The sequence below is a fragment of the Orycteropus afer genome, unplaced genomic scaffold, assembly GCF_000298275.1.
Source record: "Orycteropus afer afer isolate SDZICR_OR568_19922 unplaced genomic scaffold, OryAfe1.0 scaffold00006, whole genome shotgun sequence".
Classification (NCBI taxonomy): domain Eukaryota; kingdom Metazoa; phylum Chordata; class Mammalia; order Tubulidentata; family Orycteropodidae; genus Orycteropus; species Orycteropus afer.
This window is the reverse complement of record NW_006921593.1, coordinates 16,520,174-16,533,385: the sequence shown is the minus strand read 5'-3', so window position 1 is coordinate 16,533,385 and position 13,212 is coordinate 16,520,174. Positions and strand designations below refer to the sequence as shown.

Here is a 13,212-nt window from a genome sequence, read left to right as displayed (position 1 = left end):
GAGGACCGGGGGGACACGTGAACGCGCAGGGTTGTGCGAGGACCGGGGGGACACGTGAACGCGCAGTGTTGTGCGAGGACCGGGGGGGAGCACGTGAACGCGCAGGGTTGTGCGAGGACCGGGGGGACACGTGAACGTGCAGTGTTGTGCGAGGACCGGGGGGACACGTGAATGTGTGCTATTGCGTGAGGATTGGGAGAATGCATGAATGTGTGTTGTCACATGAGGACTGGGTCACAGAGGCCAGTGAAGCAGAGGAAGGCTGCTCACAGCTCCAGCCCTCAGCCCCTCGGGCCTGTTCCAGCCCCCCCACGTGTCCTTTGGGTATTTTTTTCAGTTGAGTTGTAGGCTGATAACTTATTCTATTAAACACGCACTCAGCAAATGATGAAGATACTTTACCTCCTTAGAAATACAGACGGCTGGAACATTAGGAATCGTCGCACAGAATGTCAGACTGATTTTTCTGGGATGACGGTAACCATCGGGTGCACAGGCCTGGAGCTGACTCTTGGGGTTGCAGCCTTTACGTTAAGAATCTTTGCACAGAACATCAGACCCATTTTTCCAGGAGGGCAGTAACCGTTGGTTGTGCAGGCCTAGAGCAGATTCTCGGCATCGCAGCCCTTACGTTGATGTTTCCTGTAAGCCAACTGGGGAACCGAGACAAGTCGTCCATTGAGTCTTGCTTCCCTGAATTAGATGTGAAAAATTCATCTCCTCTAAACCCCAGGCTGCATGGGTCCCCCACTTTCCCCATCCCAGCTGGACCAAGTGCTCTGTCTCTACTCTGGGCCTGAGGGCATGTGACCCTCCTGTGTCCTTTCTGTTAGTGTGTGAGCAGCCCTTGCTGTAGCAGAATTCCAGGCCCTGAGAAGTGCCTCACCTGGTGACCCTGGTGCTCCAAGGCCCGGGACAGACCCTGTCATTGATCTTTGTCGGTTGTGTGCAAAGCTACATTTCCAAATTAGAAGAGGGCCAACAGTGGCTAGCTCATAGCCCATGCCAAACACCGTCTAGCAGGTTCACACAGAGCAGTTTATCATAGCCTCATGGCCACTCCACATGGCAGGAACCAGCAGCCCCATTCTGCAGATGAGAAAACCAAGGGCACAGAGCAGGTCCATGACTCGCCAGGTAGCACACCTGCGAGGCTTCCCCTTGCCCTCTCAGGAAAGCCCATTGTGTCTGTAAGTTTCATGAGCCACGTGACTCCAGGGTCCACCCCACAGACCAGGCAGCAGGGCGAGTGGGCCCTGGAGACCAGCGTCACACACACAAGCAGCAGGTGAGATAGCTGAGACTCGGTGTTACCCTTGCATTTGTTCAAGGTCAGGCATGTGGTGGGGGCCTAATTGACCCGTGGGGGCACCTTTACAGAGCCACATCTCTTGTCAGCAAAGCAGGAAGTATGGGCCGTGTAATGCTGAACACGCGCATGTGTGTGCTCCATGCCGTGTGACTCTGAACACGCTGTGTATGTATGCGCTGGGCCATGTGACGCTGAACAGTGTGTGTGTGTGTGTGTGTGCCAGACCATGTGACACTAGACATGCTGTTTGCATGTGTACCTGCCTGCACATAAGCATGTGTGTAAGTGTTGAGCTCTGAAAGGAAGTGCACATACTGTTTGCAGCGTAGTGGGATGCGTCCTGGGAGCGTGGACGATTCTTGTCTCCTCTTTGTTCTCTGCTTTTTCCTTTTCTGAGTTTTCTGTCGAGCTGTGCTACCACAAAGAGCAGAGTAAACAAAAGCATGATGAGAATTCCTGACCTGGGAAATTTAATTCCTTGTTTACAAAACTGGTGCAGCAAGATAACCTTTTAAATGTGTGAAGTACTTTCAACCTGCAAACAGGGCCAACTCTTGAAACTTTGCAAAGACAGAGGGGACAAGGCAGCGGGGGGGTCTGTCGATGGCAGAGACTAAAGGGAGGCTGACTTGGGAGCTCAGTCAGTTCAACAGTGAACTTGGGCTTGTCGCCGTATGAAGGTGAAGGCATTAACCATCAACAGGCAGACAAGATCCCGACCACGCATCCTGAGTCAGTAGCAGGGACGTGCTCACCCTTCCTAAGACCAGAGGCAGGTGTTTAAAACTGGGGTGCATACTGCCATATGCCAAGTTCAGCTCCAAGGTGAAAATCGGTCCTCAGGGTGACCAGGCCAGGAGCACTTTAAACGAGCTTTGTTCTTTGGGGAAGCCATCTGACACCACGTTTCTGGAGTCGTCAGTGTATCCGCACTCTTACCAGTGGATGGATGGGCTGTATCCCAAGGAGCTAATCCTACTTACGGAGCAGGCTCTGCCCAAAGGCATGCAGCAGGCACCATGCAGACCAGAACTTGGGAGTGGGGCAAACATCAAACAGGAAGTTAACCACATAGTGACGCCTCCACATAAGAAATGCCAGCAATCGCGAGAAACGGTGATCTCAAGCCTTGATGGCAGCCTGGGCAAGGCGTGGGGCAGCGGAGCAAAGGCGGTGGCAAAGGCGGGCATCCACGATTGCGGTTTCCTGGGACCCAGGAGCCAGCTTAGAAGCCACAGCATGGCCTGCCAGAGCTGGCAGCACCGACACTGGTGGGGAAGGGGGCGTTCAGCCGCTCAGGATCCAGGGTGCACTGGGAAGGACGGGGCCTGCGGTTCCAGGCCTCCAGAAAGATCAGAGAAGCCAGGATGTATCTGAGGGGCATGGTTCATGTCAGTGTGGAGGAAAGCAGGTCCAGGCTGCCAGCTGGGGAGGCGCTCCTGGGCACTGGGGAGACCCCAACCCCTCACTGCCTCACACCTTCCAGCGCTCTCCCCATGCAGGGAGCCCCCAACCCCCGGCCTCGTGACCGTCTGTGGAAGCCATTCCCCTTGCCTTGTGTGTCATCTTTGTACTTCCCTGAGGTCCACAGACGACCCATCTCTCAAGACTCCCCAACCAATGGGACCACCCAGACTCTTGGTGGCAGAAGTCTAGCTCTTCTTGAACAGCTCACTGGCCTCCAGACCTGTCTCCTTCGTAAGATGAGTGGGCGGCACAGCTCCATAGGCTCGGGAGTGTCACACAGACGGGCACGTCTGCCCCGTCACAGCTGAGACCCGAGGGGCCAGGCAGGACACAGTGCCACGGTCCACCCGGCCGCCCCTCCTCTCACCCTTATCTTCAGAACTCCTCAGCTTGCCTTGAATGTTGTGTTGTTTTAAGAACCATCTTTATGGACTCAAATTGACAAGAACAACTAGAAAGGTCAGACAGGAACCTTGGAGCAGCGAGTTCATGTTCATGGAGGAACGACTCAGAAAAGGAGGCTGGGGATGGGGCACAGCTCGAAGGATGTCAGCAGTGTCACCAGATTGTGGGGGAGCAGCGATGCTGGTGACCACCCCGTGGGGCGCGGGTCTGCCCTGACGCCCGGCAGCGATGACCCCAAACACCCCGTGGGGCGTGGTTCTGCCCTGACGCCTGGCAGGGATGACCCCGAACACCCCGTGGGGCATGGATCTGCCCTGACACCTGGCAGGGATGACCCCGAACACCCCGTGGGGCATGGATCTGCCCTGACGCCCAGCAGGGATGGCGGCGATGATGACTCCGTAAGAGAATGAGAAGCACCCTACATTTTTGAGGAATTCTTTATTTTCCTCAAGGACTGTTTGTACCGTTTGTAAAGAACGGCTGACAGGGTGTTTGGGTGGCACAGAGCCCACGGCAGGGGCCCACATCTGGCTGCCCCTCCCGCCCTGTCTCTGCTCCCACGTTGTCTGTTTTCATTTGTGAGTGAAACTCCTCGGACGATCCTGGGAGGCTGCTTTTCTGGAATGTCCTCGCCCTTCTCCCATCTGAGAAGTAGCATTGAAAGAAGACACGTCGCCAAGGGCCTGAGCTTTCACTGGGCACTCACGTGCGGCTGGCCTGTTGGTCGGCTGCAGTGGCCCTGGTCACCCCACTCTGGCTGGGCCGTGCTGTTTCATGGTGCTCCCCCCAAGGTCCTGCTTTTCTTTGCTGGTGTCTGACCCTGGTGCTTTCAGAAGCAAAGGTCAAAGGCACTTTGCTGCCCCAGTTGGTATAGGATCAGCCACATGGCAGAGAGCCAAGCTGGTTTGCAGCAGCCATGTTCATCCTGCTTGGTACCAGGAGCAGGTGGTGTGATGGTTAGGATCACATGTCAGCTTGACTGGGCCGTGATGCTCAGTGGTTTGGCGCTTCTGATGTAGTCCCCCATGGTGAGACCTGACATAATGTAATCATCTCCACAGTGAGATGTGCTCTGAGCAGCCAGTCAGTGAAGGGGCATCTGCTCAGGGGTGTGGCCTGCTTCCAGTGTATCTAGAAAAGCTTTGGGAAAAGTCTCTGACTTTCTGCTAGATCTGAATCCTACATCTGATACATCATCATCTCTGGTTGCTGGACTTGAACCAGTGGCCTGCGGTGTTGTCTCCCAATCTCGGGATTGTTGTCTTCACAGCCTGTAAGCCAACGACCTGCCATATTGCCTGCTGATCTTGGGTTCGTCAGCCCCTGTAGTTGTGTGAGTCAGGAGAAGCCTCCAGCTTGAGGTCTGACCCACAGGTGTGGGGCTTGCAGTCTCCACGACTGTGTGGGCTGTGTCCGAGAGACAAACTCCTTTTTCTCCTTCTCTCCGTGTGTATATATGTGAGCTTGACTAGTTTTGCTTCTCTACAGAACCCAGCTTCAGACAGTGGGGAGGCATTGTGTGGTGGCTGTGGCTGTGGACTGTGCCTGGATCTAATGCCAGTGGTGATGTCATCTCAGTGAGCTTCCCTTGGTCCACGCTCACATCCCAGCACGGGGACCCATAGCCTGCATATCTCCTCAGCACTACGCCTGCAGGACAGTGGCTCAGCACGCAGGAAAATCTGCAGTAGCTTATGTGTTTAGACCTGCTTTGGGTTGGTCTTTGAAGCACTGGTTGACTGCTTTGTTTTTCCTAAGCACATGGGAACGTAGAAAGGTTACATGTGGATGGTCAGAGTGACTCGGGGGCTAAAATCTCAGCTGCTTTCCATGCTGTCTCGTCAGCGAGTGACCCAGACAGAGTGGGGCTGCAGCTGGTATACATTTCTCCCAGGCTTCCACTTCCAGGCTGGGGCCACACACACATGCCCCACGTTCTGTGGAAGACGCCCTGGGTGCTGACGCCCTGTGAGGAGGACACCCACCGCCCGTCTGTTTTCCAGGCCCTGCTGTGGGAGAGGCCCTTCAGCACCTGATCCCTACCCTCAGCAGCTGCCTGCAGCCCACCAGGGACCCCCAGATGCGCCTCAGGCTGTTCTCCCTCCTGTCGAAAGTGCTGCTGAGAGCCGGGGAGACGGTGGATTCCCAAGGGTAGGTATGGCCCCAGCCCAGCGGCCCATTGGGGAGCTCAGCTGGGGACCCCTCACCCCTGGGGCTGAGACGGGGCTTTAAGGTATGGCCCATGGTCTTCTCAGAGGCCAGCAGGGCACTCTGGCGTGTCCTCTGGGGTGACTGCACTGCATTTAAGACAGCCGGGGAAGTGCTCAATCAAAGGTGTCATTGAACTTCCCCCAAGTCCAGAAGCCTCGAGACATCAGCCGTTACTGAGGTGTCTGTTGGTTGGTCTCAGTTTTCAAAGCTGAGCTCAGGTGACCAGCCCCCCTCTGATGGTGCAGCATCAGCAAGGCCTTTCTGTTGTTGGGAGAGGCAGCTGCAGCCTGAGGACATCAGGCCCGTGGTGTTCCAGGGGCTCCACTGTGCGTGCCAAGTCTGGGGACCCGCGGTGTTCCAGGGGTTCAGGGGGCGAGGCAGCGGCTCCACCGTGCGTGCCGAGTCTGGGGACCTGGGCTGCAGCCCTGTGGCCCCCAAGGCCATGTGTCCTAGGGGTCCCCCAGCAGGGCTCTGCTCTGTGTGTGTGCTGATGAGTCTGGGGACCTGGGCTGCAGACCTGTGCCCCCAAGGCTGTGCATCTTGGAGTTCCTGGCAGCAACATGGGGACACACGAGTCCACTGGGATCTGTATGCAGGCCCCACAACAGGGCGTTAGAAGGCTCTGGAACCATGTGGAGACAGTGTTGGTGGATCTGACTGCAGCAGCCCCCAGCCTGGCATTTTCCTGTTAAATCAGTCAAGCGGTCAGAGTCAACCCCATCCCAGCTGTGGTCCATTTCCCCTGGCCTGCGGGTCCCGTCCCGGGTCCTCTCGTGACCCAGCAGGAGGGGCACCACGAGCCGAGTGGGCCTCTCAGAGATGTGCTCGTGGTGAGCGACAGGCAGAAAGCTGCAAGTGGAGGACACACGGTGTCTCAGACGCTGGCTCTGACTGGAACACAGACCCTCTGCTGTTGGGCCTCATGCCAGTGGGTCACCTTGTTTCCTGATTGTTGGCAGAAGCGCCGAGGCCTAGGGGACCCCGTAGACGGATGTGAGCATGGCACCGGGTGGCCACCTCTTGGAAGTGGGTGTCGGTACTGGAAGGTCCTCGGTGCAGGCAGCACGTTCACACTCCAGCTCCTGGCCCCGCTCCGGACCCCGTGCTCAGCCTCCAGCTCCTGGTCCCGGTCCAGACCTCACGCTCGGCCTGCCCCTGCTGCGCTCTGTCCCTGTGTTTGGCCTCCCACTCCTCATCCCACCCCAGTCCCCACGCTCGGTCTGCCGCTGCTTCAGGGAGCAGTGAACGTTAGCAGTCCTTCCTAAGGGCAGTTAGCCCCTGAGGTTCTGATTCCGGGTCAGGGGCAGCCCCAAAGAAAACAGTGCAGGGGACAGTTCAGTCTCCACTGCTCCCAGGGATGTGTGAGCTGTGTCTCCAGCGGGAAAGATGGGGCACCATGTGGTGCTGACCCTCAGAATTCCAAAATGGTGGGATCTCAGCACGGATCCACTCCCACAGTAGAGCGATGGGAAGGGCCCACAGCTGGCGTCACCTGTCCAGTGTATGTGTGTGTTCGTCTGTCACGGGCAGTTACAGAGCACCTTCAGCACTTGGGAACCGCCCTGGGGGAGGCGGGAGGGAGTGAGGCAGGGAACATCTGAAGGCGGCTTCTGGAACCTGCCTTCAGTCCTGGCGCAGGTGGTCACAAAAGGCCCGGAGGAGCAGCAGCAGGACTGAGGCTCAGTGTGAGGTGTGGCTGCGTAAGAGGCTCCCTGTTGAGCCCCCCAGTCTAGTTGCTGAGTCAGCCTGACTGACGGCGCCCCGTGGGCCCCAGAGCAGAGCTGCGTGCCACCAGGTTGACTGGCTGACCTGGCAGAGGGTCCCCAGGCCTTCCTCCTAGGTAGGCTCAAACTGCCAACCCTGCAGGGAGCAGCCGGGCGTGTCAACTGTGTGCATCGAGCCCCTGTAAGGGTGTAGTTACCCCCTTTATAAGCAGGAGGCCTCACACACCAGCCCTTGCTTCTGGCCCCCATCCAGGCCGCCATTCCAGGCCCTGCCCGCCAAGCTGCTGCATCCCTGCTGGGCTTCCCTCTCCTCTTGAGACCACCCTGTTGACTGTGGTCTCTCAGTGAGGGGTGCGCCCACGTGCAAGCCTTCCTCCACACCAGCCGTCTGCTGTTGCCAGGTCCTCGGAGGGGCAAGAAGACCTGGAGCCCAGGGCAGGGGGAAGCCTATGTTCGGCACTGGTTTGAGGATCTGGAAATCGGGGCAACCCCAAAACAAAAGTTTTCTTTGAAACTCACTCGTCAGAGGTGATGTGTGTGACTTTAATGAACAGCTCGCCAGTGGGACCCCGTCTGGTCTGCGACAGAGTGCCCCAGAGTGGGCTTGTCAAGGAGCCACATGGGCCCAGCGTTTCAAGGTAGCTGCTTTGCCCCTTACGATTTAGGGGTTCAGGTCAGCGAGTTCTGGTTTACTGGGTGCTCGGTCAAGCCCCTGCAGCTAGCGCCCCAGGCGGGGTGCTGCCAGCACCTGGGCTCTGGGCTCTGGGCCCTTCCATGGGCCCCTGGAGGCCGACACAGGGTTCAGGCCACTCTGCAGATGATGCTTTTAAATTTCTGTGCAGGCGACAAAGGCACTGCCCTGAAGAGTGGGTAGCCCCTCCTTGTCTCACCCTGACCCGGGACCCCTCCAGCCACTCCCTGTGTCACCCTGACCAGGGAGCCCACCGGCCCTTCCCTGTCACCCTGACCTGCTTGCTCCTGACCTTTCTTGCCAGGGAACTGAGGTCCCACCCACAGCTTCCCCTCCAGGGAGCAGAGGGTCTGTGCCGGTATCTGGCTCTCCTTCAGTTTTCCCTCTGCCAGGCCCACCCTGGCACAGGTCAACCCTGACCAAGGTCCCATCAGAACTGCAGCTTTTCACTAACCCCCTGTGCTCTGGCTACAGGCAGCTCCATGGCTACCTCAAGACACTGGTGACAGACATCCTGGTCCCCAACCTGCAGTGGCATGCCGGGAGAACCGCTGCCGCCATCCGCACTGCTGCCGTGTCCTGCATCTGGGCGCTCGTCAGCTCCGGGACCCTGTCAGACAAGCAGGTACAGGGCACCCAGCTGTGTGGGATGGGACTGGAGGGCACCCAGGCACCCACGTGGCACCATGACTCCAAACGACTCCTGAGGTGCCCCAGCAAACCTCTGTAGTGTTCAGACGTGGGAGTGGGGCCATTTATGCTAGAGGGGAGCGGGGGGTCTCGGTGGGCAGGGAGGGGAGCTGGGGGGTCTCGGTGGGCGGGGAGGGGAGCTGGGGGTCTCGGTGGGCGGGGAGGGGAGCTGGGGGGTCTCGGTGGGCGGGGAGGGGAGCTGGGGGTCTCGGTGGGCGGGGAGGGGAGCTGGGGGTCTCGGTGGGCGGGGAGGGGAGCTGGGGGTCTCGGTGGGCGGGGAGGGGAGCTGGGGGGTCTCGGTGGGCGGGGAGGGGAGCTGGGGGTCTCGGTGGGCGGGGAGGGGAGCTGGGGGGTCTCGGTGGGCGGGGAGGGGAGCTGGGGGTCTCGGTGGGCGGGGAGGGGAGCTGGGGGGTCTCAGTGGGCTGGGTGAGGCAGTGGCTGTGGCTGCAGCATCTTGCTGAATGGTTTGCTCTCCGGGAGGAGCTGTCAGCCACAGTTGGTCTGTGCAGGGGTTGGTCGGCAGGGCCAACTTCACCTGCTGGAGGTTGCAAAGTGGGATTTATCCATGAGGGGCTGGTGCCTGAAGGGGGCGGTGCCTGAGCTTTCCCGGATCTTCACTGACCTGGCCATAAACACAGATGGGAAGGGCAGCTGCCACTTGGCCACATGACAGTGCCCACGCTGCCTTGGCTGAGCCATCACGGGGATGCGCTTTCAGGGATGTTCCTGTTGGGATGCACCCTGTCGGGATGCTGCTCTGTCTCACTGTCAGATACTCACCCTTAAAACCACTCTGTGCAGCTGACGTGGCTTGAGCACCACCTGCTGGCGGGTGGAGGTGACTGAAGCTCAGCTCCCCCGGAGAGTTAAGTGGATGCCTATTGGCTGTGCAAGTTGTGCATCATTAAGGATTTGTAAATAATTGACTGTTTTAAAAATCAGCTGATCCAGTTAAACATATTGTTCACGTTATCTAAACTTCAAGTGAAGATTCACGTTTACTTCCTGGGTGAAAATTCCCAAACGGCCCTCCAGACCCTGGTGTATGAGGCAGAGCCACCCCTTCTCTGCAGGCAGCCACACGCACGGGGCTCTCGTTGAGTCCGTGCTGAGCGCCACCTCTCCGCTCTGCGCGTTGCAGATCCTGGAGGTGCAGGGGCCACTGATGCCACAGCTGGTAACCACGCTGGAGGAGGACTCACAGACGAGCCGGCTGGTCTCCTGCCGCATCATCAACCTGTTTCTACAGACCTCTGGTGACACGAATGAGCCAGACGGCCTACTGAAGATCTACCCAGGTAGGGATCCGCGCACCTCAGGGTGCGTGCTTGCACGAGGGCAGGTTTGCCAGCTGTTTCTGCTTTCCAAGCACCTCGGGTTCTTTGTGTATGATACGGCACTGACACGGGCGCACACAGAGAAGGGTGATCGTGGTGTGGGCCGGAAATGGGGGCACCACGAAGATGGAACCAGAGCTTAGCCTGCGATGGTACCAGCCAGGAGGCCGAGGCCACAGGGGACGAGGTCCTGCCCGTGGAAGGCAAGCTGTAGAATGGGCCACTGCCAAGCCAAGGACCCCAGAGTGGGCAGAGATGGAGTCATGTGGAGAGACCCACGCCAGCCATTGCAGCCTGGCCCAGATGTGACGCCACCCCAGGGCCTCTGCCTGTTGGGAGCCCACCTGCCAGGCAAACCCCCAGTATAGACTGTGGTTGGGATTGGGGGGGCAAGTGGACAGGATGGTCAGAGAGAAGCCACCAAAACACCCAACACTGAAGAGTAGTGAGTGCAGAGATGGGGGGTCGTCCCATCAGGGGGAGCCTCACACGGATGCCTGAGGACACGGAAAAGCTGGCGTTACCAGGACGCCAGCAGACCCCATGTCAGAAGTGAAAGCCTTGTAGAGCGGGTTTAAGATCCCCAAAAACGAAAAGAATTACATCCACAAGAAAACAAGCGGAGAAGCAGGTAGGCAGACGGGAAGAGAGGACAGACACAAAGAAGAGCCAGCTTGAGGTTCTAGAAACGTGTGGAGCGGGGTGGCTGTTGTCAGGGAAGGCCAGGCGGGTCACACGCCTGAGGCCACCACGTGCACCCATTTACCCGTTACTTCCTGATGGGCAGTGGCTATAAGGTTAAATGTTCTGTATGCCAGAAATATTTGGTAATTTTTAAAAGGGGAGCCCGCACACGAGGCCTGATGGGAACCCCGCCAGAGCCTGGCACCCTCCTCCACCGCCTCCAGCCACATGGGTCCAGGTGTCCCTCAGACCTGTGTGTAGGCTGCAGGTGGGAACACTCCCTGTGCTGGGGTCCCCACAACCCCGAGGGCAAGGGGTCTGCTGTGCAAGCCACCTGTGAGGGGCGCACCTCTGCCTTACATGCTGTCTGACCCACTTCTTCCAGAACTCCTGAAACGCCTTGATGATGTCTCCAATGAGGTGAGGGTGGCGGCTGCTAGCACCTTGAGCACCTGGCTGAAGTGTATTCGCAGTGATAATAGCAAGCTTTGCTATCAGAGCCACATCCAGTACCTGTACCGGGAGCTGCTCGTGTACCTGGATGACCCAGAGCCGGCCGTGCAGGATGCCGTTTTGGGTGAGCTGTAGAGCCGTTTGGACTTGGCCCTGGGCTGCATCTGAGTGGCCTGTCCCCAGGCAGCAGCTCAGGGCCCTCAGTGGTATCAGAGATCCCAGTGTTCACGTGTATGACCTTGTCCACTGGCATTTGCTGTGACTGAAACTGAGGGAATTTTCAAGTATTTATTAATTTGTTTAAAATAAGGATAAACCCATTTCATAGTAACATTAATGGCATTGTTTTATTTTTTGTTTTTTATATTGATTTGGGTGAAAATTTACAGAGCAAATTTACGTTCCATACAGTAGTTCACATAAGCTTTATCTCATGACATTGACTACAATTTACCCCAATGCAACAGCTCCCTTCCCACGTCCTCCCGATAATTACCTCTTCCCTGTGTCCATCCCTCCATGCACTCCTGCCCCTGAGCTGTCTCCCTATAAATAAACAGTCCTTCTATTCTCCCATGATTGAGCTCTCCAGGGAGTGTATCTACCTCAAGTAAATGTTCAGCTCATATGCCTGTCTTTTGTTTGGCTGGAAGCCACAGGTGTGTGTTCAATTCCAGACCTGAAGGGCAGCTAGGGGCCATAGTCTCAGTGGTTCTATCAGGCTCTATCAGACCAGCAAACCTGATGCCCCCCCCCCCCCGCTTTGTTTTTTTTCCCCAAATGATTTTGAGTTTTGTTCCACAATGTTCTCCCTCTTTATCCAGGATCTCCTACATAGATCTGCCTCTGAGTAGTTAACAGTGGTAGCTGGACACCATCTAGTTCTTCTGGTCTCATAGTTGTATAGGCTGCAGATCACATGGTCTACCAGTCCCTTGGACTAATCCTTTCCATGAATCTTTGGTTTTCTTCATTCTTCTTTGCTCTGGATGAGGAGAGACCCATCGTTACATCTAGATGGCTGCTTGCAAGCTTTTAAAATCCCAGTTGCTATTCGCCAAAGTAGGTGGTGGAACCATGTTTTGTGTAGTATGTTATGCCGATTGAGCTTGATGTCCCCTGTGACTATGGTCCCGAGCCCACAGGGTCACCTACTCGGTCCCTCTGGGCAGCTGACTATGACCAAGCAGTGACTACAACCTTGTCCCTTGTCAGCTCTACCATATGCCTGGGAACTCGGATCATACAAATACACTTACAGGACCACTGTCTAATGGCATATGTTTCTGAAAAACGTATTTAACAACAGCCCCGGGTTATCCTTCAGGCCTGGAACCAGACTCACTTCCAGGGATTAGCTCTAAGCCAAACAGGAGAAAGGCCTACAAGCAGAACACCCACCGCCTGGAGGCACACCCCTTAGATCAATCAACCATGAGGCATCAGAAAGGCAGCATTTGCACAGAGCAAAAGCTGGACAGACCTGAGTGCATTGATAAGGACGACATAGGGAAAGGATGGTCAGCTGTGACTGGGAAATACTGCCAAGGGGGCAGGGCAGTTCCCGGAAGGCCCTAGAAAAGGCTCAGAGGGTGGTAAAGTGCTATCTATACGGCATTTACACCGTCGTAGGTGGTGGTAGATGGGAGGAAGGGAGTGCATAGGTCGTGTGCAGGCTCTGTGCTATTTTATATAAGGAACTTGAGTATCCAGGGTCCCAGATCTTGTCCCCTGTGGATAACAAGGGACAGCTGTATTCAGGATCTGCAAAGGATGAGGAGGCTGGGTAGTTATTTCTGGCGTCCTCATGGAGTCTTGCTGTTTTCCAGAGGTGCTCAAAGACGGCAGTGTCCTGTTCCCCGAGATCCTGGTGCAGGAGACTGAGGCTGTGCTTCACAAGCACCGCTCCCCTGCGCATTGCGAGCGGCTGCTCCAGCACGTGCAGGCCCTGGCGGCCAAGCGCTGACAGCGCCTCAGAACGGCCCTCGGTCCAGGCTCGGGAGGTGGGAGCCAGCACCAGCCTTCCCCCTGGTCTGGGCTGGAATCCGTGCCTTCAGACATCTTCAGCAGGGCACCTCTCGTCACCAGCGAGACTATGACAAGAAGAATGTAGTTGGTCCCCACGCAGCATGCCTCCTCATCTCCCAGGACAAGTGTTCTAGCCCGGCCCTTCCTGGACAGCGTTAGACTTTATGTCTCTTCGTTTGGTTCATCGAGAGGCCTGCCAGTGAGCGT

General features: G+C 57.0%; 1 protein-coding gene across 1 annotated transcript in view; it reads left to right on the top strand.

Moving 5' to 3' along the window:
• DNAAF5 (dynein axonemal assembly factor 5) overlaps positions 1 to 12,943 on the top strand; it is a 40,102-nt gene extending 27,159 nt beyond the window's left edge. Inside the window, exons 9-13 of the mRNA XM_007943153.1 lie at positions 5,191 to 5,338; positions 8,288 to 8,438; positions 9,645 to 9,801; positions 10,910 to 11,101; positions 12,807 to 12,943. Of these exons, the coding sequence (XP_007941344.1) occupies positions 5,191 to 5,338; positions 8,288 to 8,438; positions 9,645 to 9,801; positions 10,910 to 11,101; positions 12,807 to 12,943 (785 nt within the window). The remainder of the gene's footprint in view (positions 1 to 5,190; positions 5,339 to 8,287; positions 8,439 to 9,644; positions 9,802 to 10,909; positions 11,102 to 12,806) is intronic.
• Positions 12,944 to 13,212: the final 269 nt, after the last annotated feature.